Source organism: Heterodontus francisci, chromosome 13, assembly GCF_036365525.1.
Source record: "Heterodontus francisci isolate sHetFra1 chromosome 13, sHetFra1.hap1, whole genome shotgun sequence".
NCBI lineage: Eukaryota > Metazoa > Chordata > Chondrichthyes > Heterodontiformes > Heterodontidae > Heterodontus > Heterodontus francisci.
This window is the reverse complement of record NC_090383.1, coordinates 58,040,166-58,062,379: the sequence shown is the minus strand read 5'-3', so window position 1 is coordinate 58,062,379 and position 22,214 is coordinate 58,040,166. Positions and strand designations below refer to the sequence as shown.

Sequence of the window (22,214 nt, the reverse complement as noted above, 5' to 3'; positions counted from 1 at the left end):
GTTAAGACAATTTCGGGATAAGGCGTATTGATCAATAAACTATTTTCTGTTTTAAAGCTACAAGAAAACCTGTTGCTGTCTGTTCATTTGACAAATAAAACACCAAGGGGTTAAACTTTAATAACAAAACACACTTGCTGCGGTCAGGTGGGAGATGAACAATGGAAACCACTCGAACCTCACCACGTGGCTGTACCAAATTGAAGGATTGAAGCCAGGCTCTGAACTGCCAGACAAATGAGAGATTTGGAAAACAGAAGGAAAATTGACCTCTAAAATTGTGGAAAATTAAACAGGGTTTCTTGTATCCCTCTCTTTTTCTCAATGGTGCCAGAAACAAAAGAGATGGCCACGTTTAATGCTAAGGACTTTGTAGAGCAGGGAGAGATGACCCACATGAAAAGTTAAACAAGTTAAGTGTTGGAAATTTAAAAAGCTTAGCTACAGAGGTGGGAATCACTTTTAGACAAAAAGCAAAGAATCCTGAACAGATGAAAAGTCCAGTTGACCCTTTTAAACATACCCCTGAACCAGAAGAAAGCATGGAAAGAGAGTCTGAAAAAATAATTCTAGCTAGAATCCAGTTGCAGATGAAAAGGGGAGGGTATCAGAATGAGAAAGAAGAAAGAGAGCTGCAGTTGAAAAGAGAGGAAATGCAGTTTCAGAAGGAGAGGAAAGAAAGATGCAAAGAGAGGAAGCAGCCAGAAAGTTTGAGCTTGAAAGGCTACAAGCACAAGGTGAGCATGCTGCCAGCCACTCAAACCTTATCCCCAATCCAGAGCAAAACTTTGATGTGCTGAGACACTCAAGACTCGTGCCAAAATGTAATGAGAAGGAGGTTGAGTCATATTTTATCTCATTTGAGAAAATAGTTACCAGGCTAAAATGGCCGAAAGAATTTTGGACTGTCCTCTTACAAGGCGAATTCATGGGTAGGGCTCATGAAGCTTTTTCTCTGTTATCAGAAGAAAGTTCCTCTGATTATGACCAAACTAAAACTGCAATTCTAAATGAGCTGGTACCAGAAGCATATCGACAGAAATTAAGACACACCCGGAAAAGACCCACAAAGACCTACATTGAATTCGAAAGAATTAAACATATGGCCAACAATTATGAATTAATTCATAAATCCCTAACTCAGAATAAATTTGGTCTAGTAACAAGCTAGGGAGAGATAGCAGGGATGCAGATGAAGCAGAATTGGGCTCGAGAGAAAAGGAGAGCAGGGAAGGAAAAACCACACCAATCTCCAACTTTTAAAAGGAGGAACCCAGGCGATAAACTATTAGGGGTCTGCCCTACATGTTTCCAGTGTGGCAAATCTGGGCACGTCCAGGCAAATAGTTGGTATGCCAAAAAACCAACAGGAGGTGCTACAGTCAAGCCCATGTCTGTGGCTTAAAAGTGGTAAGTCTGTTGTCTATTATAACTCAAGAGCAGAGCACATATCAGAACTTTTTACACAAATGAAAAAATGACTTCCTTTGTGTCCCAGGCATTAGACAAGGAGATAACCATCCTCAGGGAAACTGGTTGTTTTCAAACCCTACTGGCAGCCAAATTTACAGAAATGCCACCAGAAAGCAGAACAAATAGTACGGTATTGGTAAAAGGGCTTATTTTCTGTATATAGACAGTATATATACAGCATGTGCCCTTATGTAGAATTCTACATCTACCCTACACAGTGGTGAACTAGAAGTGATCTACTGACTTCAACTGAACTTTCAACTGAGAGAAATCTACAATCGCCTGCAACCAATGAGAACTGGATTTTCCAAGAGAATTCAACAGGTTTACCGTGACCTGCCACAAACACTACCACCCACTTATAATCACTTATCCCTTTTTCCTCTCTATCAGTCTCTTCTTGTGTGCATGTGTAGGCGAATAAGGCATATTGATCAATAAACAATTGATATTCTATTTTAAAGCTACAAGAAAACCTGTCGCTATCTGTTCATTTGATAAATAAATGAGCCACCTAGGCGTTAAATCCTAATAACAAAACACACATGGTGCAGCGTGGGAGTTGAACAGTGGGAACCACCGAACCTCACCACATGGCTGCAACAACAGAAAATCAGAGTGACACGAAAGGTAAAAAGCTTTGTGGATCTGGTCTGTTGGTAGAGTAGTTCAGGATATTAAGGAAACAAAACTAGTCCCCACCACTTAAGATACAAGGGCAAAAGCTGCAATGTGTGATTGGCCCCCTCAGACACATAAGCTCATATTTCTGTATTTTGTAGAGGATGACGTTGCATATTATAGAAATCGCTGTTGGTATTAATGAATCCTCAGTCACATCGCCAATTGGCAAGGCTTGTTTACTAGCTTTTCACACAATAAAGAGGAGGCATGTCATTCTCAACAGGACTCTAAAGGAATTATGATTGGAATATGGGTGCACCCGAGAAGAGCGTGATAGGTGGCTCCTTTGATCACATCATGAAAAAAACTCAGGTACCGTTAGCAGCAATGTCTCCAATGACTCTAGGAGGATTACAGGACAGGGCAGTGTGATTCCCCCCACAATACCCCATTCCTTCAATTATGCTTCCCAAAGGTGCAATATGCCCAGTATTAATCTTAAATGGTGAATCTGGTTGAAGATTAGGATTGAGAGTGACATAAGTAGGACAAAGACTGAGCTAATAGATTATTAAAGAGCCAATTATGAGGAAATGAGTGTAGAACTAAAGAAGGTAAACTAGGAGAAAATCTCGAAATGACAAAGGCAGAAGAACAGAGGGAAATTTTTAAAAGGGTAATCAATAGAATTCAAGAGAAATGTATTCTATTAGAAGTCAAATACAAACAAGCTAATTTAGGGCATCGTGGATGACTAGATTCAATTTTCCTTTTAGTTCCTTCAAGAAAAAAGACATACAATAAGTATTTTAATACGAAGGGAGAGGAGGACAAAAGGAAATATGAAAAACCTAGGAGAGAAGTTGGTAAATCACAGGCAGGCAGAGAAACTATAAAAATCATAAATCAAATATAAAATCAAACTATCAAGGCATTTAAATAAATAAAATGTTCTATAGACACAAATAACAAAAGAAAAATTAAAATAGGGATAGTACCACTAAAGGATGAGGAAGATAAACTTACAGGTAACGATAGAGAAATGGCAGAGTATTAAATGACTACCTCACCTCAGTTTTTACTAATGAAGATAACAAAATAGACACGTTATTATAGGATGAGCTTAAAAAGAATACTAATCCAATTGGAATAGAAATGGAAAAAATAATTGGCCAAGTAGCAAAACTGAAAAGAGAATAAAACTCCAGGTTTAAATGGTATGCACTTATGCATACTCAAGGAAACTAGGGAGTAGATAGCAGAGGCACTAGATTATATACTTAAGTTCCACTGAAGAGGGGGTAGTGCCAGAGGACTGGTGGACAGCTGACTCTGCTCCTATTGTCAGACCCCACCTGCCAAGACGGAGGTACACATTATTTTGCCATATGAACATTAAAACTTTAAAAATTGCAATCTCTGACTGGAAGGACATTTGCATAGTACCAGACAATGTGGAAACAAAGGGAGCCAATCCCTGTTCCTCCAATACACAGAAGTGGTCAGACCAGTTTTGATTACATGACTGACTGGCTGTTGCAGAGTTTTTGAACTCCCAAACAAAGGAATTGCCAGGGAGTCAAAGCCATGTGCTCATGGAGTAAACACCTCTCCTGGAACTGAAGCAAGAATTACAGCCTCTCCTGTCTGCCTCCTTCATCTCTTCCCACGGAACTGAATCTTGTGAAAACATGTGAAACTCAAAGAGAGAAGGGTTTGCCACGTGAACAGAGTTTTAAGATGATTACTGGGCCCCAACAAATCACAAGATCATATCTTCAATCAAGGACTACAGCAAGCTTGAGAAACAGCAACAAGATATTCCCTCAAACTGTTCTACTTATCTTTTCTTCTGCTCTTTCTTGTCCCTATTTTTGCATGTTTGTATTGCGTGTGCACGCTAGCGTGAACGCATTGTATATCCGTAAGCGTGAACCCTGTTAGAGTTAAGTTTAAGGTTTAATAAACTTCATCTTTCTGTTTTAAACTAAAGAAAGCCTGTTTATGCTCAGTTCTTTGCCTTATAACTGGAAACTGTGAACAAGGATTCACACAAAGGGGAGCTCACAACAGTGTGTTTAAAAAATAAAACCCTGTTACAATAAGACCAGGTCAAAACAGCAAAAGACCCATAAACATTGCTCACCTGGTCTTAGCACTATATATAAAAACAAAGAGATAGAACAAAACTTGGGATCTATAGATTCGTCAGCTTAACATCTGTGATAGGAAAAATACTGGAATTTATACTAAAAGTGAGCATCTAAAGTCAGAAAATATAATTTAAAAATCAGCATGGATTCCAAAAGGCTAACTCATGCTTAACTAACCTGACAGAATTCTTTAAAGAGCTAACAGAAAGAGTAGACAAAGGTAATGTAGTAGATGCCATATGCTTGGACTTTCAAAAGGCTTCTGATAACGTACCACACAATAGGCTTATGTGAAAGGTTAGGGCATGTGGAGTCAGGGGACAAATTGCTAAATGGAAAACAAACTGGCTGGGAAAAAAAAGCAGAGAGTAGGGGTAAAGGGTAATTTTTTCAGATTAGAAGAAGTCAGAAAGCGGTGTTCCACAAGGATCAGTGCTGGTAACACTGTTAGTCATAACTTACATTAATGATTTAAATTCGGGAACAAGTAACTTGATATCAAAATATGCAGATGATATCAAACTGGCAAACTGCCTCAGCTAACACTGAGGAAGAATGCAAAATAAAAAAAAGCCATTAGAAAACTTGCAGATTGGGCAATTAGGCGGCAAATTAACTAACCAGATAAATGTGAGGTGGTGCACTTTTGTAAAAAACAGAAGTATCACCTACACCTTAGGAAATAAGTAACTGAATTGGATAGAAGTGCAAAGGGATCTGACGATACAGGTGAACAAATCATTAAAGGCAGCATCGTAGGTCAAAAAAGCAATTAAAAATGCTAACAAAGCACTGGGATTTATTGCGAGGGGTACAGAATTTTAAAAATATGTTAAACTTGTATAGGACCCTGATCAGGCCACACTTACATGACACACCTATCTGACTTTGACAAAGTAAAACATTCCCGTCTCCTCCTTCTCGACCTGTCTGCTACCTTTGACAGTTGACCACACCATCCTGCTCCAACTCCTTTCAACTGTCGGCCAGCTATAGAGGCAGAGAGAATGTAGGGAGGGTATTCCAGAGCTTAGGGCGTAGGCAACTGGAAGTGCGGCCACCAAAGGTAGAGTGATTAAAATCGTGGATGCTCAAGACACCAGAATTAGAGGAGCACAGCTATCTTGGAGGTTTGTGGGGCTGGAGGAGATCACAGAGATAGGGAGGGGTGAGGTCATGGAGGAATTTGGATGCAAGGATGAGATGTGGTTAGCACCGCAGCCTCACAGCTCCAGCAACCAGGGTTCGATTCTGGGTACTGCTTGTGCGGAGTTTGCAAGTTCTCCCTGTGACAGTGTGGGTTTTCGCCGGGTGCTCTGGTTTCCTCCCACAGCCAAAGACTTGCAGGTTGATAGGTAAATTGGCCATTGTAAATTGCCCCTAGTATAGGTAGGTGGTAGGGGAATTGAGGGAAGATGGGGATATGAGAGGGTAATGGGATTAATGTAGGATTAGTATAAATGGGTGGTTGATGGTCGGCATAGACTTGGTGGGCCGAAGGGCCTGTTTCAGTGCTGTATCTCTAAATAAATAAAATAAATTTTAAAATCAAGATGTTTCTTGACAGGAGCCAATGCAGGTCAGCAAGCAAAGGCGAACAGGACTTTGTGCAAGTTAAGACACAGGCAGCAGAGTTTTGGATGACCTCAAGTTTACGGAGTGTAGAACGTGGGACGCCAGTCAGGAATGCATTGGAATAGTCAAATCTGGAGGTAACAAAGACATGAATGAGGGTTGCAGCAGCAGATGAGCTGGGGCAGGGGCAAAGTTGGGCGATGTTATGGAGATGGAAACAGGCGATTTTGGTGATGGCGCTCATGTGAAGCTCATCTCGGGGTCAAATGTGACACCAAGGCTGCGAACAGGAAACAGACTTATTTAATCTCAGACTATTGCTAGGGTTGGAATCAGTAGCTAGGGAACGGAATTTGGAGCACGGAATGAAAACATTGGCTTTAGTCTTTGCAATATTTAACTGGAAGAAATTTCTACTCATCCAGATGTCGGATACGCAGTCTGATAATTTAGCAACAGCGGAGTCATTGAGAGAGGTGGTGGTGAGGTAGATCTGGGTGTCGTCTGCAAGCATGTGACAACTAACACTGCGCTTTTGGATAATGCCACTGAGGAGCAGCATGTAGATGAGAAATAGGAGGGGGCCAAGGATAGATCCTTGGGAGACATCAGAGGGAATGATGCAGGAACAGGAAGAGAAGCTGTTGCAAGTGATTCCCTGGTTCCAATTAGATAGATAAGAATGGAACCAGGTGACACCTATGTATAGTCACCCACAAGATTTATTAAGGTCTTAGTTTTCAACTTGAAATTTTCCTACAGCATTACAAGCTACTAAAGCAATAGTTCTTAACAGGTAACATTTGCTGGTAAATGAAAAGTTCATTTTGGGGGGCAGCGGAGGGGGGTAGAGGAATATCAAAAATAATTCTTCCACAATTTTAAGCAGTTTTACAGGCTGACATGACACTAGTGCTGTATCTCTAAATAAAAATAAAAATAAAATAAGTACTCTATAAACATTGTATTTCAGTTTGCATTGCAAGTTAGAATATTTAACAATTTATATACTATGAATTCCAGCCAATTATGAATTTATAACCTGAGAAGTAATTAGTTGTAATAGAAGGACCATTAAATGTTTTTGATTAGAATCATCATGATAATACTTTTTTTTTTAAAAAAGGCAATGAAATGTCACTATGGCCTTAATAGCACTGGTAAGAGATTTGTTTATTTCTCAAGGCAAGGTGTCAGTAATGGGAAAGTGGATGCATTTCTGGTTCAGATGTCCAATGTCAGCAGCAAGTGGATTTAATACAGAGCAAAGCTTCTTTTACTCTGCCCCACCTGCTTTAAATCCAACCGCAAAACAAAATTTTGCTAACTTCTGTTCCGGTATGGAGTATTATGATGTGGACGTGACCATTCGCATCTGGGTCGAGACTGTCCAACAAATCTAGGCTGAAAACACATCCTTTACTGTATATCTTCTTAGAAGATTTGTTTGTCATGAAGAAAAACTGATACAATGCAACAAAAAAATGGAAGTCAAAAGTACTTTCAAGCACTCCAGAAACTTGATACACTACTCATAATGTAAGGAAGTATCATTTATTCTTACATAAATTTGGCAAGTGATAATTTGTTATTGGCATTAAGAGGGTCATTATATAAATAAACTACAAAAATACATGAACATTCAACAAGCAGGGAAATGATAAATAGAGCAACTTACAGGAAGTGGCAATCCCCATTTGTTTCAGGGTGAGCGAAGACCACACTTACTTCAAATAAACTCTAGTATTGAAACAAAGGCAGTTTATCCTCTAGTAAACAAATTAATATAGCAATCTTTATGGACTAGCCAATTCTGTCAGACCATTTCAGAAAAGTAACCAAACACTAGAATTATTTATCAAAGATAAAATAAAACCAGTTTAATTTTAAAAGAATATAATTTAATATTTGTGTTAGATGTGTTTTCTATACACTCTCCCTTCAAAATGTGGATAACTCTCAAATGTTCTCATAGGGTAATGAGATTTTATCCCTTAGAAAGCCAATCAAATTTAGCATTCCAGTAAAGTACAAATATTCTATAAATCTACTTTTATAATGTATTGCACTACATTTTTACGTTCTAACGTTCAACTTTGAAACCATAATTGTAATAAAAATAAACATTGCCAAAGATCATCTTGAAATTCTGGAGACAAATACTCTACCTTTCCGTCCACAGGTACACCCAGTTCCTCAGAAAGCAGAGGATGGGTTATCCATTTGTAGACTTCCTTAAGTTGTAAAATATCATCCTTTGTTAAAAAGCTTCCTTGTCGTCTGTCAAACACAACAGAGTATGATACTTGAAAATCTCATTCAAGCCTATGTTGATTAGTGCTCAATTAATTGGGGGAACCTTGAAATGACCAGAATAGAATGAGAGTTTGGAAAACTGGGATCGCATGGCTTCAGCTGCAGTGCGAACAACATCAAATCGTATGGAAGCTGTACAAATGTCTTAAAGCAAGAACTTGTGATCAAACCTGAAGTAATAATTAGTCAGGCTTTGCATGGTTCACCAAGATATATAATACAAAGTCCAACTGGTTTTACAATTACATACCATGACCAAAGAGTCAGCCAATGCTTTATTACAACCCAGAAACATTATAATTTGAAATGTTAGATGTTAGAGAAAACCAATGGCTGGGATCGTGTTACAACAGTAGTTATATACACAGAATTCTGTATATGACCCACAAGAGCAGTCCACAGTTATCCAAACATCTTGATAAGTGATAATGTCTTATAATAGTCTCATCTCAAAATTACAATGAAAAGCAATGCATATTAAATAATAAATCACTGTTATGCACATTCATCAGAAAATTCTATGTACCATCCAAACTACAAGGTTTTACTTATAAAAAATCATTTCCACAAACTCTTTTCTTACCTCATTCCATAAACCAGATATGCAAATAAACACAAGTGCTCAAATTAACATTTGATTTAACATTCACAAAATATAGATAACTAAAAGGGAAATCAAAAGCTGTAATCTCAGGGTTCAGACAGTGAACCAGGCAAGATTTGCTCTTACTATGATATTTGTTTTCATTGGGCAAAAGGTGAAGAGGAATTGGGTTAAAATGAATAAGTGGATGAATACATGGTTGATGAAATGGTGTGAGGGGGAGGGTTTTAGATTCCTGGGACACTGGGACCGGTTCTGGGGGAGGTGGGATCAGTACAAACTGGACAGGTTACACCTGGGCAGGACCGGGACTGATGTCCTAGGGGGAGTATTTGCTAGAGTGGTTGGGGAGGATTTAAACTAAAATGGCAGGGGAATGGGAACCTTTGCAAGGAGTCAGAGGAGGGGGGAATCAAAGACAAGAACAAAAGACAATAAGGGGAATAAGAAAAGTGATAGGCAGAGAAATCAAGAGCCAGAATCAAACAGGGCCACAGTGAAAAATAGCGGGAAGGGGACAAGTAATGTTAAAAAGACAAGCCTTAAGGCACAGAGCATTCGAATTCATCGCATAAATAGATGTAAACAGGTATGATATAGTTGGGATTACAGAGACATAGCTGCAGGGTGACCAGGGATGGGAAATGAACATCCAGGGCTATTCCATAATAGGAAGGACAGACAAAAAGTAAAAGGCGGTGGAGTTGCATTGCTAGTTAAAGAGGAAATTTACGCAATAGTGAGGAAGGATATTAGCTCTGATGATGTGGAATCTGTATGGGTAGAGCTGAGAAACACTAAGGGGCAACAAATGTTAGTGGGGGTTGTATATAGGCCCGCAAACTATAGTGATGATGTTGGGAATGGCATTAAACAGGAAATTAGAGATGCATGTGATAAAGGAACATCTGTAATTATGGGTGATTTAAATCTGCATATAGATTGGGCAAATCAAATTAGTCACAATACTGTACAGGAGGAATTCTTGGAGTGTATATGGGATGGTTTTCTGGACCAATATGTTGAGGAACCAACTACAGAACAGGCCATCCTAGATTGGTATTGTGTAATGAGAGAGGAATAATTGACAAGCTAGTTGTGAGAGACCCCTTGGGGATGAGCGACCATAATATGATAGAATTTTTCATCAAGATGGAGAGTGGCGTAGTTGATTCTGAGACAAGGGTCCTGAATCTTAATAAAGGAAACTACGAAGGTATGAGGCACGAGTTGGCTATGATGGATTGGGAAATGTTACTTAAAGGGATGTTGGTGGATAGGCAATGGAAAACATTTAAAGAACGCATGGATGAACTGCAACAATTGTTTATTCCGGTCTGGCGCAAAAGTAAAACAGAAAAGGTAGCCAAACCATGGCTTACAAGGGAAATTAGAGATAGCATTAGATCCAAGGAAGAGGCATACAAATTCAACAGAAAAAACAACAGACCTGAGGATTTGGAGCAGTTTAGAATGCAGCAAAGGAGGACCAAGGGATTGATCAAGAAGGGGAAAATAGAGTACGAGAGCAACCTTGCGGGGAACATAAAGACTGACTGTAAAAGTTTCTACAGTTATGTGAAGAGAAAAAGATTGGTGAAGACAAATGTAGGTCCCTTACAGGCAGAAACAGGGGAATTTATTATGCGGAACAAAGAAACGGCTGACCAACTAAATGCATACTTTGGTTCTGTCTTCACAAAGGAGGACACAAATATCATACCAGAAATGCTGGGGAACACAGGGTTTAATGAGAGGGAGGAACTGAAAGAAATCAGTATGAATAGAGAAATGGTGTTGGGGAAATTGATGGGATTGAAGGCCGATAAATCCCCAGGGCCTGATCATCTACATCCCAGAGTACTTAAGGAAGTGGCCCTAGAAATAGTGGATGCATTGGTGGTCATCTTCCAAGATTCTATAGACTCTGGAATAGTTCCTACAGATTGGAGGGTAGTTAATGAAACCCCACTATTTAAAAAGGGAGATAGAGAGAAAACAGGGAATTATAGACTAGTCAGCCTGACGTCGGTAGTGGGGGAAATTCTAGAGTCCATTATCAAAGATTTTATAGCAGAGCACTTGGAGAACAGTGGTAGAATCGGACAGAGTCAGCATGGATTTACGAAAGGGAAATCATGCTTGACAAATCTACGAGAATTCTTCGAGGATGTAACTAGTAGAGTTGATGAGGGGGAGCCAGTGGATATGGTTTATTTGGACTTTCAGAAGGCTTTCGACAAAATCCCACATAAAAGGTAAGCATGTAAAATTAAAGCGCATGGGATTGGGGGTAGTGTATTGCGACGGATAGAAAATTGGTTGGCAGACAGGAAACAAAGAGTAGGGATAAATGAGTCTTTTTCCTAATGGCAGGCAGTGACTAGTGGGGTACTGCAGGGATCGGTGCTAGGACCCCAGCTATTCACAATATACATTAATGATTTAGATGAGGGAACTAAATGTAATATCTCCAAATTTGCAGAGGATACAAAACTGGGTGGGAGGGTGATTTGTGAGGAGGATGCAGAGAGGCTTCAGGGTGATTTGGACAAGTTGAGTGAGTGGGCAAATGCATGGCAGATGCAGTATAATGTGGATAAATGTGAGGTTATCCACTTTGGTAGCAAAAATAGGAAGGCAGATTATCTGAATGGCTATAAACTGAGAGAGGGGAATATGCAACAAGACCTGGGTATTCTCGTACACCAGTCGCTGAAGGTAAGCATGCAGGTGCAACAGGCGGTAAAAAAGGCAAATGGTATTTTGGCCTTCATAGCAAGAGGTTTCGAGTACAGGAGCAGGGATGTCTTGCTGCAATTATACAGGGCCTTGGTGAGGCCCCACCTGGAATACTGTGTGCAGTTTTGGTCTCCTTATCTGAGGAAGGATGTTCTTGCTATAGAGGGAGTGCAGCGAAGGTTTACCAGACTGATTCCTGGCATGGCGGAACTGACTTATGAGGAGAGATTGAGTCGGTTAGGATTATATTCGCTGGAGTTCAGAAGAGGGGGGATCTCATAGAAACCTATGAAATTCTAACAGGACTCGACAGGGAAGATCCAGGAAAGATGTTCCCGATGGTGGGGGAGTCCAGAACCAGGAGTCATAGTCTAAGAATGCGGGCTAAACCTTTCAGGACTGAGATGAGGAGAAATTTCTTCACCCAGAGAGTGGTGAGCCAGTGGAATTCGCTACCACAGAAAGCAGTTGAGGCCAGAACATTATATGTTTTCAAGAAGGAGTTAGATAAAGCTCTTGGGGCAAAAGGGATCAAAAGATATGGGGGGGGGGGGGGGGGGGGGTAAAGCGGGAACAGGTTACCGAGTTGGATGTTCAGCCACGATCATAATGAATGGCAGAGCAGGCCCGAAGGGCCGAATGGCCTACTCCTGCTCCTATTTTCTATGTTTCGATGTTGAGTGAAAATAGAAAACACAGACAAGTACAAATTTTTCAATCTCCCTCCTCCTTCACATCTTCCAAAAATAAATAGGTGACATTCTTTTGGGCCTCCTTATCTCGAGAGACAATGGATACGCGCCTGGAGGTGGTCAGTGGTTTGTGAAGCAGCGCCTGGAGTGGCTATAAAGGCCAATTCTAGAGTGACAGGCTCTTCCACAGGTGCTGCAGAGAAATGTGTTTGTCAGGGCTGTTACACAGTTGGCTCTCCCCTTGCGCCTACATACATCCCCAAAAAACAGTTAACATTGTTTATACTTAATTGTCACAAAATTAGATGCGTATCAGGTTATGAGCAGAATTGAGGATTGTAAAGATAAAAATATCTTTGGAAATGTGATGGCAAGGAAGGTAACTGGTAATGATCATTTATTACATGATGCAAAATTTGATAGGTGTTTTTGAGCTTTACTGAAAAACTTGGGGAGAAACTTTTCTGGAGGTTTTCTGAAAAGACTAAATGCACTGGATACAGTCTGCAATAGAACTGCATTAGAATGGCATTTTAACACTGGCACTCGTTTAGTTCAGATTCTGGCAGCCCAGCATTCTTCACATAACTTAATCCGTCTCCCTTACCCGAGCAGCAGAATTATCGATCCAGTATTTTTGTGGTTCTATAATTCCGCCACTGGCTTCCGATAGCTGAATTTAGTAATGTGAATTGCAGGAAATCAAAACTGAGTGAGTACCAGTGTAGAAACATCAAAACAAATGGGCCTGATAAACTAACTGACTTTTACTTGTTCCACATTTTTACCCGATGATTCATTGCCTTTTAACTCCTTGCTTCCTTTTTTTGGTCAGCTTATTTCTCCATTTCCTTCGAAAAGCCCCAACTCATAGCTGAAATTTATTTTCTTGGAATAGAGGTAAAGGGTTTTGATTTATTCACAAGGCTCTGTTGAATATGTTTATCACAAGATGAGAGGACAAGACTTCAAGTTACTGGAATTTTACATATGCTATACACTACTTCTATTTGCGAGAGCAGCAAGGTCCAGCTATTGTCAGGCTTCAGGGACAACCCATTCCTAAATTCACATGACATGAGTAACTTGGTTGCATCCATGGTTTTGTCAAAATATTCATTTGTAGGCTTTTAAATGATCAAAAAAAAATTTGAAATGCAAAACTACTTTTCCTAAATTTGGTCTCATCTCTAAGATAGACTATATTAACCAGAAATAAACTAGGCAATGAAAATGTTTTAACCGTATATTTTCTAAAGGAAAAAGTGCTTAGGAGGAGGTTAAATTAGGTACGTGGGAGATAAATAAATGTTTTAAACAAAAAAATACAGGAAAAGGTGGAAAAAATGTGGGTTAATTAAATATTTGTTTCCAATATGTCTCTCATTTCCATGGGTTATTACAGTAATAAAACGACTTCTGATATTCCAATTTGTCACGCCAACGTTCTATGTTGAATGATAATTTTTTAAATCCACCAGTTGAATTTTTTTTGAGAAATTAAAAAGTAACAGATAAAAGATGACTTTGCTAGCAGCTTAAGATGGCCACCTAATTTGCAACACTTATCCTACATTCCAAGGGCTGTGAGGTGGAGATGAAATGTCTGTCCGTCCAAGCAAAAACCAAGACCTGGGAAATTTAAGGGAACTGCCTGTTCCCATTAGCAAGGCATCAAGACTGTAACTTGAACAATGAGACCCTAGTTGTGGGAAAGAAATCCCCAGACATGGGCTGTGTTAGTTGTAAGAAATAAACGGTTAACTACCATGCTTGAATCACTGGATAAGTCATGTGACAAGCACCCCCCCACCCCCCCTTCAAGCTTTGAACCCTGCCTGCTAACTGACCATCTCTGCATACTCCAGCTGCAACCAGACACCCCTTGAAGGAAATCATATGCATAGCTGTCTCAAACCGGAAGCCTCAGGACCACTGAATCCAGCTAGAAGCCAGCCGAGTTACCAAACCCCACAGACTTTGCTCCATGACCTTCTGTCAGTTATTCTGTGTGACCTTGTCCTATCAACACCTTCTCTTTTGTTATCTCTTGCCCCACCCTCACTTTACTTGCTTAAAATCTTTTACATTTCTAATATTTGTCAGTTCTGAAGGTTCTGAAACATTAACTCTGCTTCTATCTCCACAGATGCTGCCAGACCTGCTGAGTACTTCCAGCATTTCTTGTTTTTATTTCAGGTTTCCAGCATCTGCAGTATTTTGCTTTTATCCACAGACTGTATACCCTTTTCTTTGTTCCATGGACTCTAACCCAACCAATACACCCTTCCCCACTCTGGAACCTGTGTGCATGTGAGTGAGCGAATAAGAGAGTGCGTGTGAGTGAGTGAGTGAAAGAGAGTGTGCGTGTGAATGAGCGAATGAGAGAGAGAGGAGTTTGCGGAGCATAGTTTATTATTTTACTTAGATTGGTTCAACTACAGTGAAGCCAACACCTTTCTTGGTTAAACTCAAGAAAACCTGTCCAATTGGTTCCTGTTATGATCATAGCACATAAAACATCAAATACTCACTGAAATGGCAAGTACATCCACTTTAAAAAAGAATTAAACCCTGTTGCGGTCAAACAAGGAGAGGGACAAGAGGGGAGCCCTTTGACCTCACCTGATCTGAACAAATTGCTTTGTTACAAGTGCTTCTATGTTTTAAAGTTTTTGTTTGAGGACTCATGTATTTTAGAGCTGGGCATTGGTTTATTTTGGGAAAACTAAAAAGACTCCATGGATGGGTTTTTACCAAGGTCATTGAGAGGTCTGGCTTTGAAAACAAAGTTACGGGAAGGCACCTGTTTTCAAATAATTACCCAGCAGGGGTTCTTTTTGACTTGGGGAAGATGTTTACAGGAAAATGACAGGTCAAGATTTATAGAGGTCAGGAGGCTTGTCTTGTGACATAGTTTATGGTTTCGCTTTGGACAGCGAGTTGGGATATGGGCAATGGTTTGAAAAGACAGTTGGAGAAAACATGCCAGGAAGAACAAACCACCCCAACTCAGTCTGTTCCAGCAGTTTGGAAGACGACTGGCCAGTTTTCCATCTCTCGAGCTGAAAAGAAAGTAGAAGCAGCAGACAGAAACTGTGGCTGCATTCCTCCTGTAAGGCCTGTGTCTGGAACCTCTGTTGCTACATTTCCCAGAAGCCTCCCCAAACTGATCTTGGGCGTCACCTGAAAAGAATTGTTCTAGGAAGATCCCAGTGACAGCTGTCTATACACATTTGGGATACCAAACCAAAACAAAGGACATCTTTCTATATCTCCCTTTCTTCAAGAATTTAAATAAAGTATTTAACGCAAGTGTTTTTTTGTCTTTTTCTTGTAATAGAGCTCTAAAATGCAAATCCCTTCATTTTTCCGGTTAACTGGTGTGTGTGTGTGTGTGTGTGTGTGTGTGTGTGAGGGGCTGAGGTAAAAAGGGAACTTTAATATTTCAATCTGTGCGATTATGCTTGACCTCATTACTGGTTAAGACTTGTTTTATAATAAACTGATCATTTTGTTGTTTATTAAAGAAACCTGGTTGATGAGTTTTATTTTGGGATAAAAATAGGGTTGATGATTGACTGCATCGGTAAGTGGTAAGTATGTTGCGACCCGTGGAGAGTGGAACTAGAACAGTGCATTCCTCCTGATTCAGTCCTATCATTTATTATAATACTGATCTTAATTTCAGCATCAGTGTAAGAGTTGTAAATAAGACAAAAAAACTAGTCAGTACTGGGAGTTAGGAATTCCGCTGGACCAATTGGTAGTTTAAGGTCAAATCACACTTAACTTCAGACATTAACATTTCATCAATCTGTTACACTATCAGACATTTTTCTTTTCCACAAAACCTAGTCGACCAGGTAGTGCAACATACTGATGTATCTACCATGCTACTCCATGCAGTAACTGGAACAACTATATGCTGAGCTGCCAATCGTGTCTAATCTGGGCTGAATGAGGAACAGGGTTTATCAAGCAGATGTGAGATCATTATAAAGGAGGCAGGGGAGGGGCAGCGATGACAGCCAGACCGCATATAAACAGTTTGTGTGCAAGCAGGGGCATGGGTGAGAGAGAACGAGAATGCGTGACCACGCACAAGAGTGGAAAGAGGGGGTACGAGAACACCAATCAGGTTCACAGGCATCCTAAGGGAGCTCGTCCCTAATCAGTGTTTAATCTAAAATTTAAAATGGAGGAAATTATATCACTGAAAATTAACTTGAGGAATTAAATACACCAAATAAAATTCAAAAAATCTTGCCTACAAAGACAGTTGAAAGACCCAACTGTTATGGAGCTAACTAGATCCCCATTTTAGTGGAAGTAGTGCACGTCCAGTGTGTTTTGTGCAGAATTGCAGAATCATTACCCTTTGTTATTCAAGTACCAAGACAGAATTCAATTCAATTCAATGAAGATTTCGCCTTTTGTATTGAATAATAGAACATTTTATTCAAGGTTGCTTCCTCATCCTTCCTCCCCTGCCTCTTCCCCCAAAGTAACTTACATGTCAATAGTTAAATCAGTATTTTTTTTTTGTAATGCTTGTCCAAAGGGTCCCATTTAATTTGTGAATTGCTGCATCACACATTGCTGATTCTTAGTGTTATTAAAACCTAATCTAGCCTATGTAAATGGAAAAAAAAATTAGAACTGCACCGTTCACATTACCAGTCCTAAGAGAATGGCAGCAACCATTTCCACGTTAATAATTAGTTACTGCTTGAAAACAACAGCTAGAGCCAGAAAGGGCAGATTGAAGTTTTACTTCCTCATTTTTAGGCTTATAAAAAGAAATATTGAACTATGACTCATTAAATCCAGAGCCATTTGCAAATCTTTGCTCTGACTACACTCCTAGTCATGTTACGCTCAAATTAAAATATTCAATGCCCTCTCACAAAGTTACTATTTATTAAAGCAAAATTAAATCTTCACTGCATCATTTGGGAAATGATTTTCAATCTGTTAAATATTTTTTCTTCGCCAGGGTTATAGCTTTGGATGGTCTCCCTTTCTCTTCCCTCTCCCCCTCATTGCCCCTCTTCCTTCCCGCACATGCATCCTCAAAACCTTTGGCCATACCTCCAGACACTTTCCCCTTCTACCAGGTCTTGTATTGCATTCTTTAAAAAAAAGGGGAGACGGTGTGATAGTGGTAATGTCACTAGACTAGTAATCCAGAGGCCTAGACATATGCTCTGGGGACGTGGGCTCGAATCCTACTCAATTAGAAGAACTTGGAATTAAAAATAAAAGTTGTCAATTGTCTTAAAAACCCATCTGATTCACTAATCCCCTTTCGAAAAGGAAACCTGCCGTCCTTACCTGGCCTACATGTGACTCCAGACAGCTCTTAAATGCCCTCTGAAATGGCATAGCAAGCCACTCAGTTGTATCAAACTGCTACAAAGCTTAAGAAAAGTAATGAAACCAGACACACCACCTGGAAACAACAATGGCAAACCCAGCTCTGCCAACCCTGCAAAGTCCTCCTTACTAACATCTGGAGGCTTGTGCCAAAAGTGAGAGAGCTGTCCCACAGAGTAGTCAAGCAACAGCCGGACATAGTTATAGGCATGGAATCATACCTCACAGACAATGTCCTAGACACCACCATCCCTGCCTATGTCCTGTCTCACTGGCAGGACAGACCCATCAGAGGTGGTATACAATCGGGAAGGAGTTGCCCTGGGAGTACTCAACATTGACTCTGGAGCCCAAGTCTCATGACATCAGGTCTAACATAGGAAAGGAAACATCCTGCTAATTACCATCTAGCGCCCCACCACCCCCCATCCTCGCCACTTGGCTGATGAATCAGTGCTTCTCCATGTTGAATGCCAATTGGAAGAAGCACTGAGAGTAGCAAGGGCACAGTATGTACTCTGGGTGGGGGACTTCAAATGTCCATCACCAAGAGTGGCTCAGTAGCACCACTACTGACCAAGCTGGCTCAGTCCGAAAGGACATAGCAGCTAGACTGGATCTGTGGCATGTGGTGAGGGAATCAACAAGAGGGAAAAACATACTTGACCTCGTCCTCACCAATCTACCTGTCGCAAATGCATCTGTCCATGACAGCATTGGTAGGAATGACCACTGCACAGTCCTTGTGGAGATGAAGTCCTGTCTTCATATTGAGGATTCCCTCCATCGTGTTGCGTGGCACTACCACCGTGCTAAATGGGATAGACTTCGAACACATCTAGCAACTCAAAACTGGACATCCATGAGGCGCTGTGGGCCATCAGCAGCAGCAGAACTGTATTCAACCACAATCTGTAACCTCACGGTGCGGCATATCCCCCACTCCACCAATTACCATCAACCAGGGTCCAACGCTGGTTCAATGAAGAACGTAGGAGGGCATGCCAGGGGCAGTGCCAGGCATACCTCAAAATGAGGTGTCAGCTTGATGAAGCTACAACACAGGACTACTTGCATGCTAAAACAGCAGAAGCAGCATGCGATAGATAGGGCTAAGCAATCCCACTACCAAGTGATCAGATCTAAACTCCGCAGTCCTGTCGCGAATGGTGGATGACAATTAAACAACTAACCGGAGGAGGAAGCTCCACAAATATCCCCCTCCTCAACAATGGGAGAGCCCAGCACATCAGTGCAAAACACAAGGCTGAAACACTTGCATCCATTTCAGCCAGAAGTGCCAAGTGGATGATCCATCTCAGCCTCCTCCTGAGGTCCCCAGCATCACAGATGTCAGTCTTCAGTCAATCCAATTCACTCCACGTGATATCAAGAAATGGATCAAGGCACTGGATACAGCAAAAGCTGTGTACAATAACAACATTCCAGCAAAAGTACTGAAGACTTATACTCCAGAACTAGCCGCACTCCTAGCCAAGATATTCCAGTACAGCTACACCTACCCGGCAATGTGGAAAATTGCCTAGTCCACAAGAAGCAGGCCAAGTCCAACCTGGACAATTACTGCCCCATCAGTCTACTCTTGATTATCAAAGTGATGAAAGGGGTTGTCGACAGTGCTATCAAGTGGCACTTGCTCAGCAATAACCTGCTCACTGACGGTCAGTTTGGATTCCGCCAGGGCCAGTCAGCTCCTGACCCAATTACAGCCTTGGTCCAAACATGGACAAAAGAGCTGAACCTAAGAGGTGAGGTGAGAGTGACTGCCCTTGGAATCAAGGCAGCATTTGACCAAGTATGGCATTAAGGAGTCTTAGCAAAACTGGAGTCCATGGGAATCAGGAGTCATACCTAGCACAAAGGAAGATGGTTGTGGTTTTTAGAGGTCAATCATCTCGGTCTCAGGACATCACTGCAGGAGTTCCTCAGGGTAGTGTTCTAGGCCCAACCATCTTCAGCTGCTTCATCAATGACCTTCCCTCCATCACAAGGCCAGAAGTGGGGATGTTCACGAATGATTGAACATACAAATTAGGAGCAGGAGTAGGCCCCTCGAGCCTGCTCCGCCATTCAAGAAGATCATGGCTAATCCGAGTGCAACCTCAACTTCACATTCCCGCTTACCCCAGATAACCTTTCACCCCCCTCCTGATCAAGAATCTATCTACCTGGGCCTTAAAAATATTTAAAGACTCTTCCTCCACTGTCTTTTGAGGAAGAGAGTTCCAAAGACGCACGACCTCAGAGAAAATTTCTCATCTGTCTTAAATGGGCAACCGCTTCTTTTTAAACAGTGACTCCTAAATCTAGATTCTCCCATAAGGGGAAATATCCTTTTCACATTCAACCTGTCAAGACCCCTCAGGATCTTCTGTGTTTCAATCAAGTCACCTCTTGCTCTTCTAAATTCCAGCAGATACAAGCCTTGCCTGTCCAACCTTTCCTCATAAGACGACCCACCCATTCCAGGTATTCCAGGTCTAGTACACCTTCTCTGAACTGCTTCCAACGCATTTACATCTTTTCTTAAATAAGGAGACCAATACTGTACACAGTACTCCAGATGTGGTCTCGCTAATGCCCTGTATAACTGAAGTATAACCTCCCTACTTTTGTATTCAAATTCCCCTCGCAACAATAACATTCTATTAGCTTTCCTAATTGCGTGCTGTACCTGCATTCTAATCTTCTGCGATTCATGCACTAGCACACCCAGATCCCTCTGCATCTCAGAGCTCTGAAATCTCTCACCAACTAAATAACTTGTTTTTTTGTCTATCTTTAGTGTCATCAGCAAATTTAACAACCATATCTTCAGTCCCTTCATCCAAGTCATTTATATAAATTGTAAAAAGTTGAGGCTGCAACACTGATTCCTGCGGCACACCACTTGTTACATCTTACCAACCAGAAAATGACCCATTTATGCATAGTAACTGTTTCCTGTTAGTTAGCCAATCTTCTATCCTTGCCAATATGTTACCCCCTACACCATGAGCTTTTATTTTCCGCAATGCACAATGTTCAGCACCATTCGCGACTCCCCAGATACCAAAGCAGCCCGCGTACAGATGCAGCAAGACCTGGACAATATCCAGGCTTGGGCTGATAAGTGGCAAGTAACATTCGTGCCACACAAGTGCCCGGCAATGACAATCTCCAACGAGAAAATCTAACCATCTTCCCTTGACATTCAACGGCATCACGATAACTGAATCCCCCACTATCAACATCCTGGGGGTTACCATTGACCAGAAACTGAACAGGAGTAGCCATATAAATACCGTGGCTACAAGAGCAGGTCAGAGGCTAGGAATCCTGTGGCGAGTAACTCACCTCCTGACTCCCCAAAGTCATCTACAAGGCACAAGTCAGGAGTATGATGGAATACTCTCCACTTGCCTGGATGGGTGCTGCTCCAACAACACTCAAGAAGCTTGACGCTATCTAGGACAAAGCAACCCACTTGATTGTTTGTGGACGGGGTGCCATTCACTCCCTCCACCACCAACACAGTGGCAACAGTGTGTACCATCTGCAAGATGCACTGCAGCAATGCACCAAGGCTCTTTAGATAGCACCTTCCAAACCCACGACCTCTACCAACTAGAAGGACAAGGGTAGCAGATACACAGGAACACCACCACCTGCAAGCTCCCCTCCAAGCCACACACCATCCTGGCTTGGAACTATATCGCTGTTACTTCACTGTCGCTGGGTTATAACCCTGGAATTCCCTTCCTAATAGCATGGTGGGTATACCTACCCCACATGGACTACAGCAGTTCAAGAAAGAAGCCCACCACCACCTTCTCATGGGCAATTAATGCTGGCCTGGCCAGCGATGCCCACATCCCATGAAACAAAATAAAAAAAAGCACACATCGCATATGAACTGCATGGAGTCAAAAAAAGGAAGGCACTCATATTATAACCTGCATCATCCAAACTGTTCAACAGCTTTCAAAAAAAAAAAGCACGAGTAATACAATAATAATAATTAACTCTTGTGCACTGTTGATAAAAACTATCATTGTCCTACTTAATTTGAAAACTATGGTGTTACGACCAATGCAAGAGGAGTGCACTGTTTATTCTAGTCCCACTTCTCCACAGTTCACAACATATATTTAAATTTTCCCACTTAGCGAAATGGTCAATCATACTCTATTTTTATCCCAGAATAAAACACACCAACCAGATTTCTTTAATAAACAAAATTATCAGTTTATTATAAAACAAGTTGTAACCAGTAGTGAAGTAAAGCATAAACACACAGATTGAAATATTAAAGTTCCCTTTTTACCTTAGCCCCTCACACTCTCATGCATATACCTACACTGGTTAACCAGAAAAATAAAAGGGAACTTTTGTTTTAGAGCTATATTACAAAAAAAGACAAAAAAAAAAAAACACTTGGGCTGAATACGTGCTCATTCTTGAAGCAAAAAAAGAGAATATATGGAAAGATGTCCTGTGTTTTGGTTGGGGTCTCATAGGCGTATAGACGGTTGTCACCGAGCGCTTCCTAGAACAGTCCTTTTCAGACAATGTTGATGATCAGTTCGGGTAGTGTCATGCAGGCCTCCACCTGCCAAGAATGAGGCACATTAATTTCGCCACATGGACATTAAA

General features: G+C 41.0%; 1 protein-coding gene across 3 annotated transcripts in view; it reads right to left on the bottom strand.

The window, feature by feature from the left end:
- pus10 (pseudouridine synthase 10) overlaps nt 1-22,214 on the bottom strand; it is a 97,437-nt gene that overhangs the window by 39,758 nt on the left and 35,465 nt on the right. For all 3 annotated transcript variants that reach the window (XM_068044874.1, XM_068044875.1, XM_068044872.1), the window contains exons 6-7: nt 7,994-8,105; nt 7,504-7,565 (exon numbers count right to left, since the gene is read on the bottom strand). In XM_068044874.1, the coding sequence (XP_067900975.1) occupies nt 7,504-7,565; nt 7,994-8,105 (174 nt within the window). The remainder of the gene's footprint in view (nt 1-7,503; nt 7,566-7,993; nt 8,106-22,214) is intronic.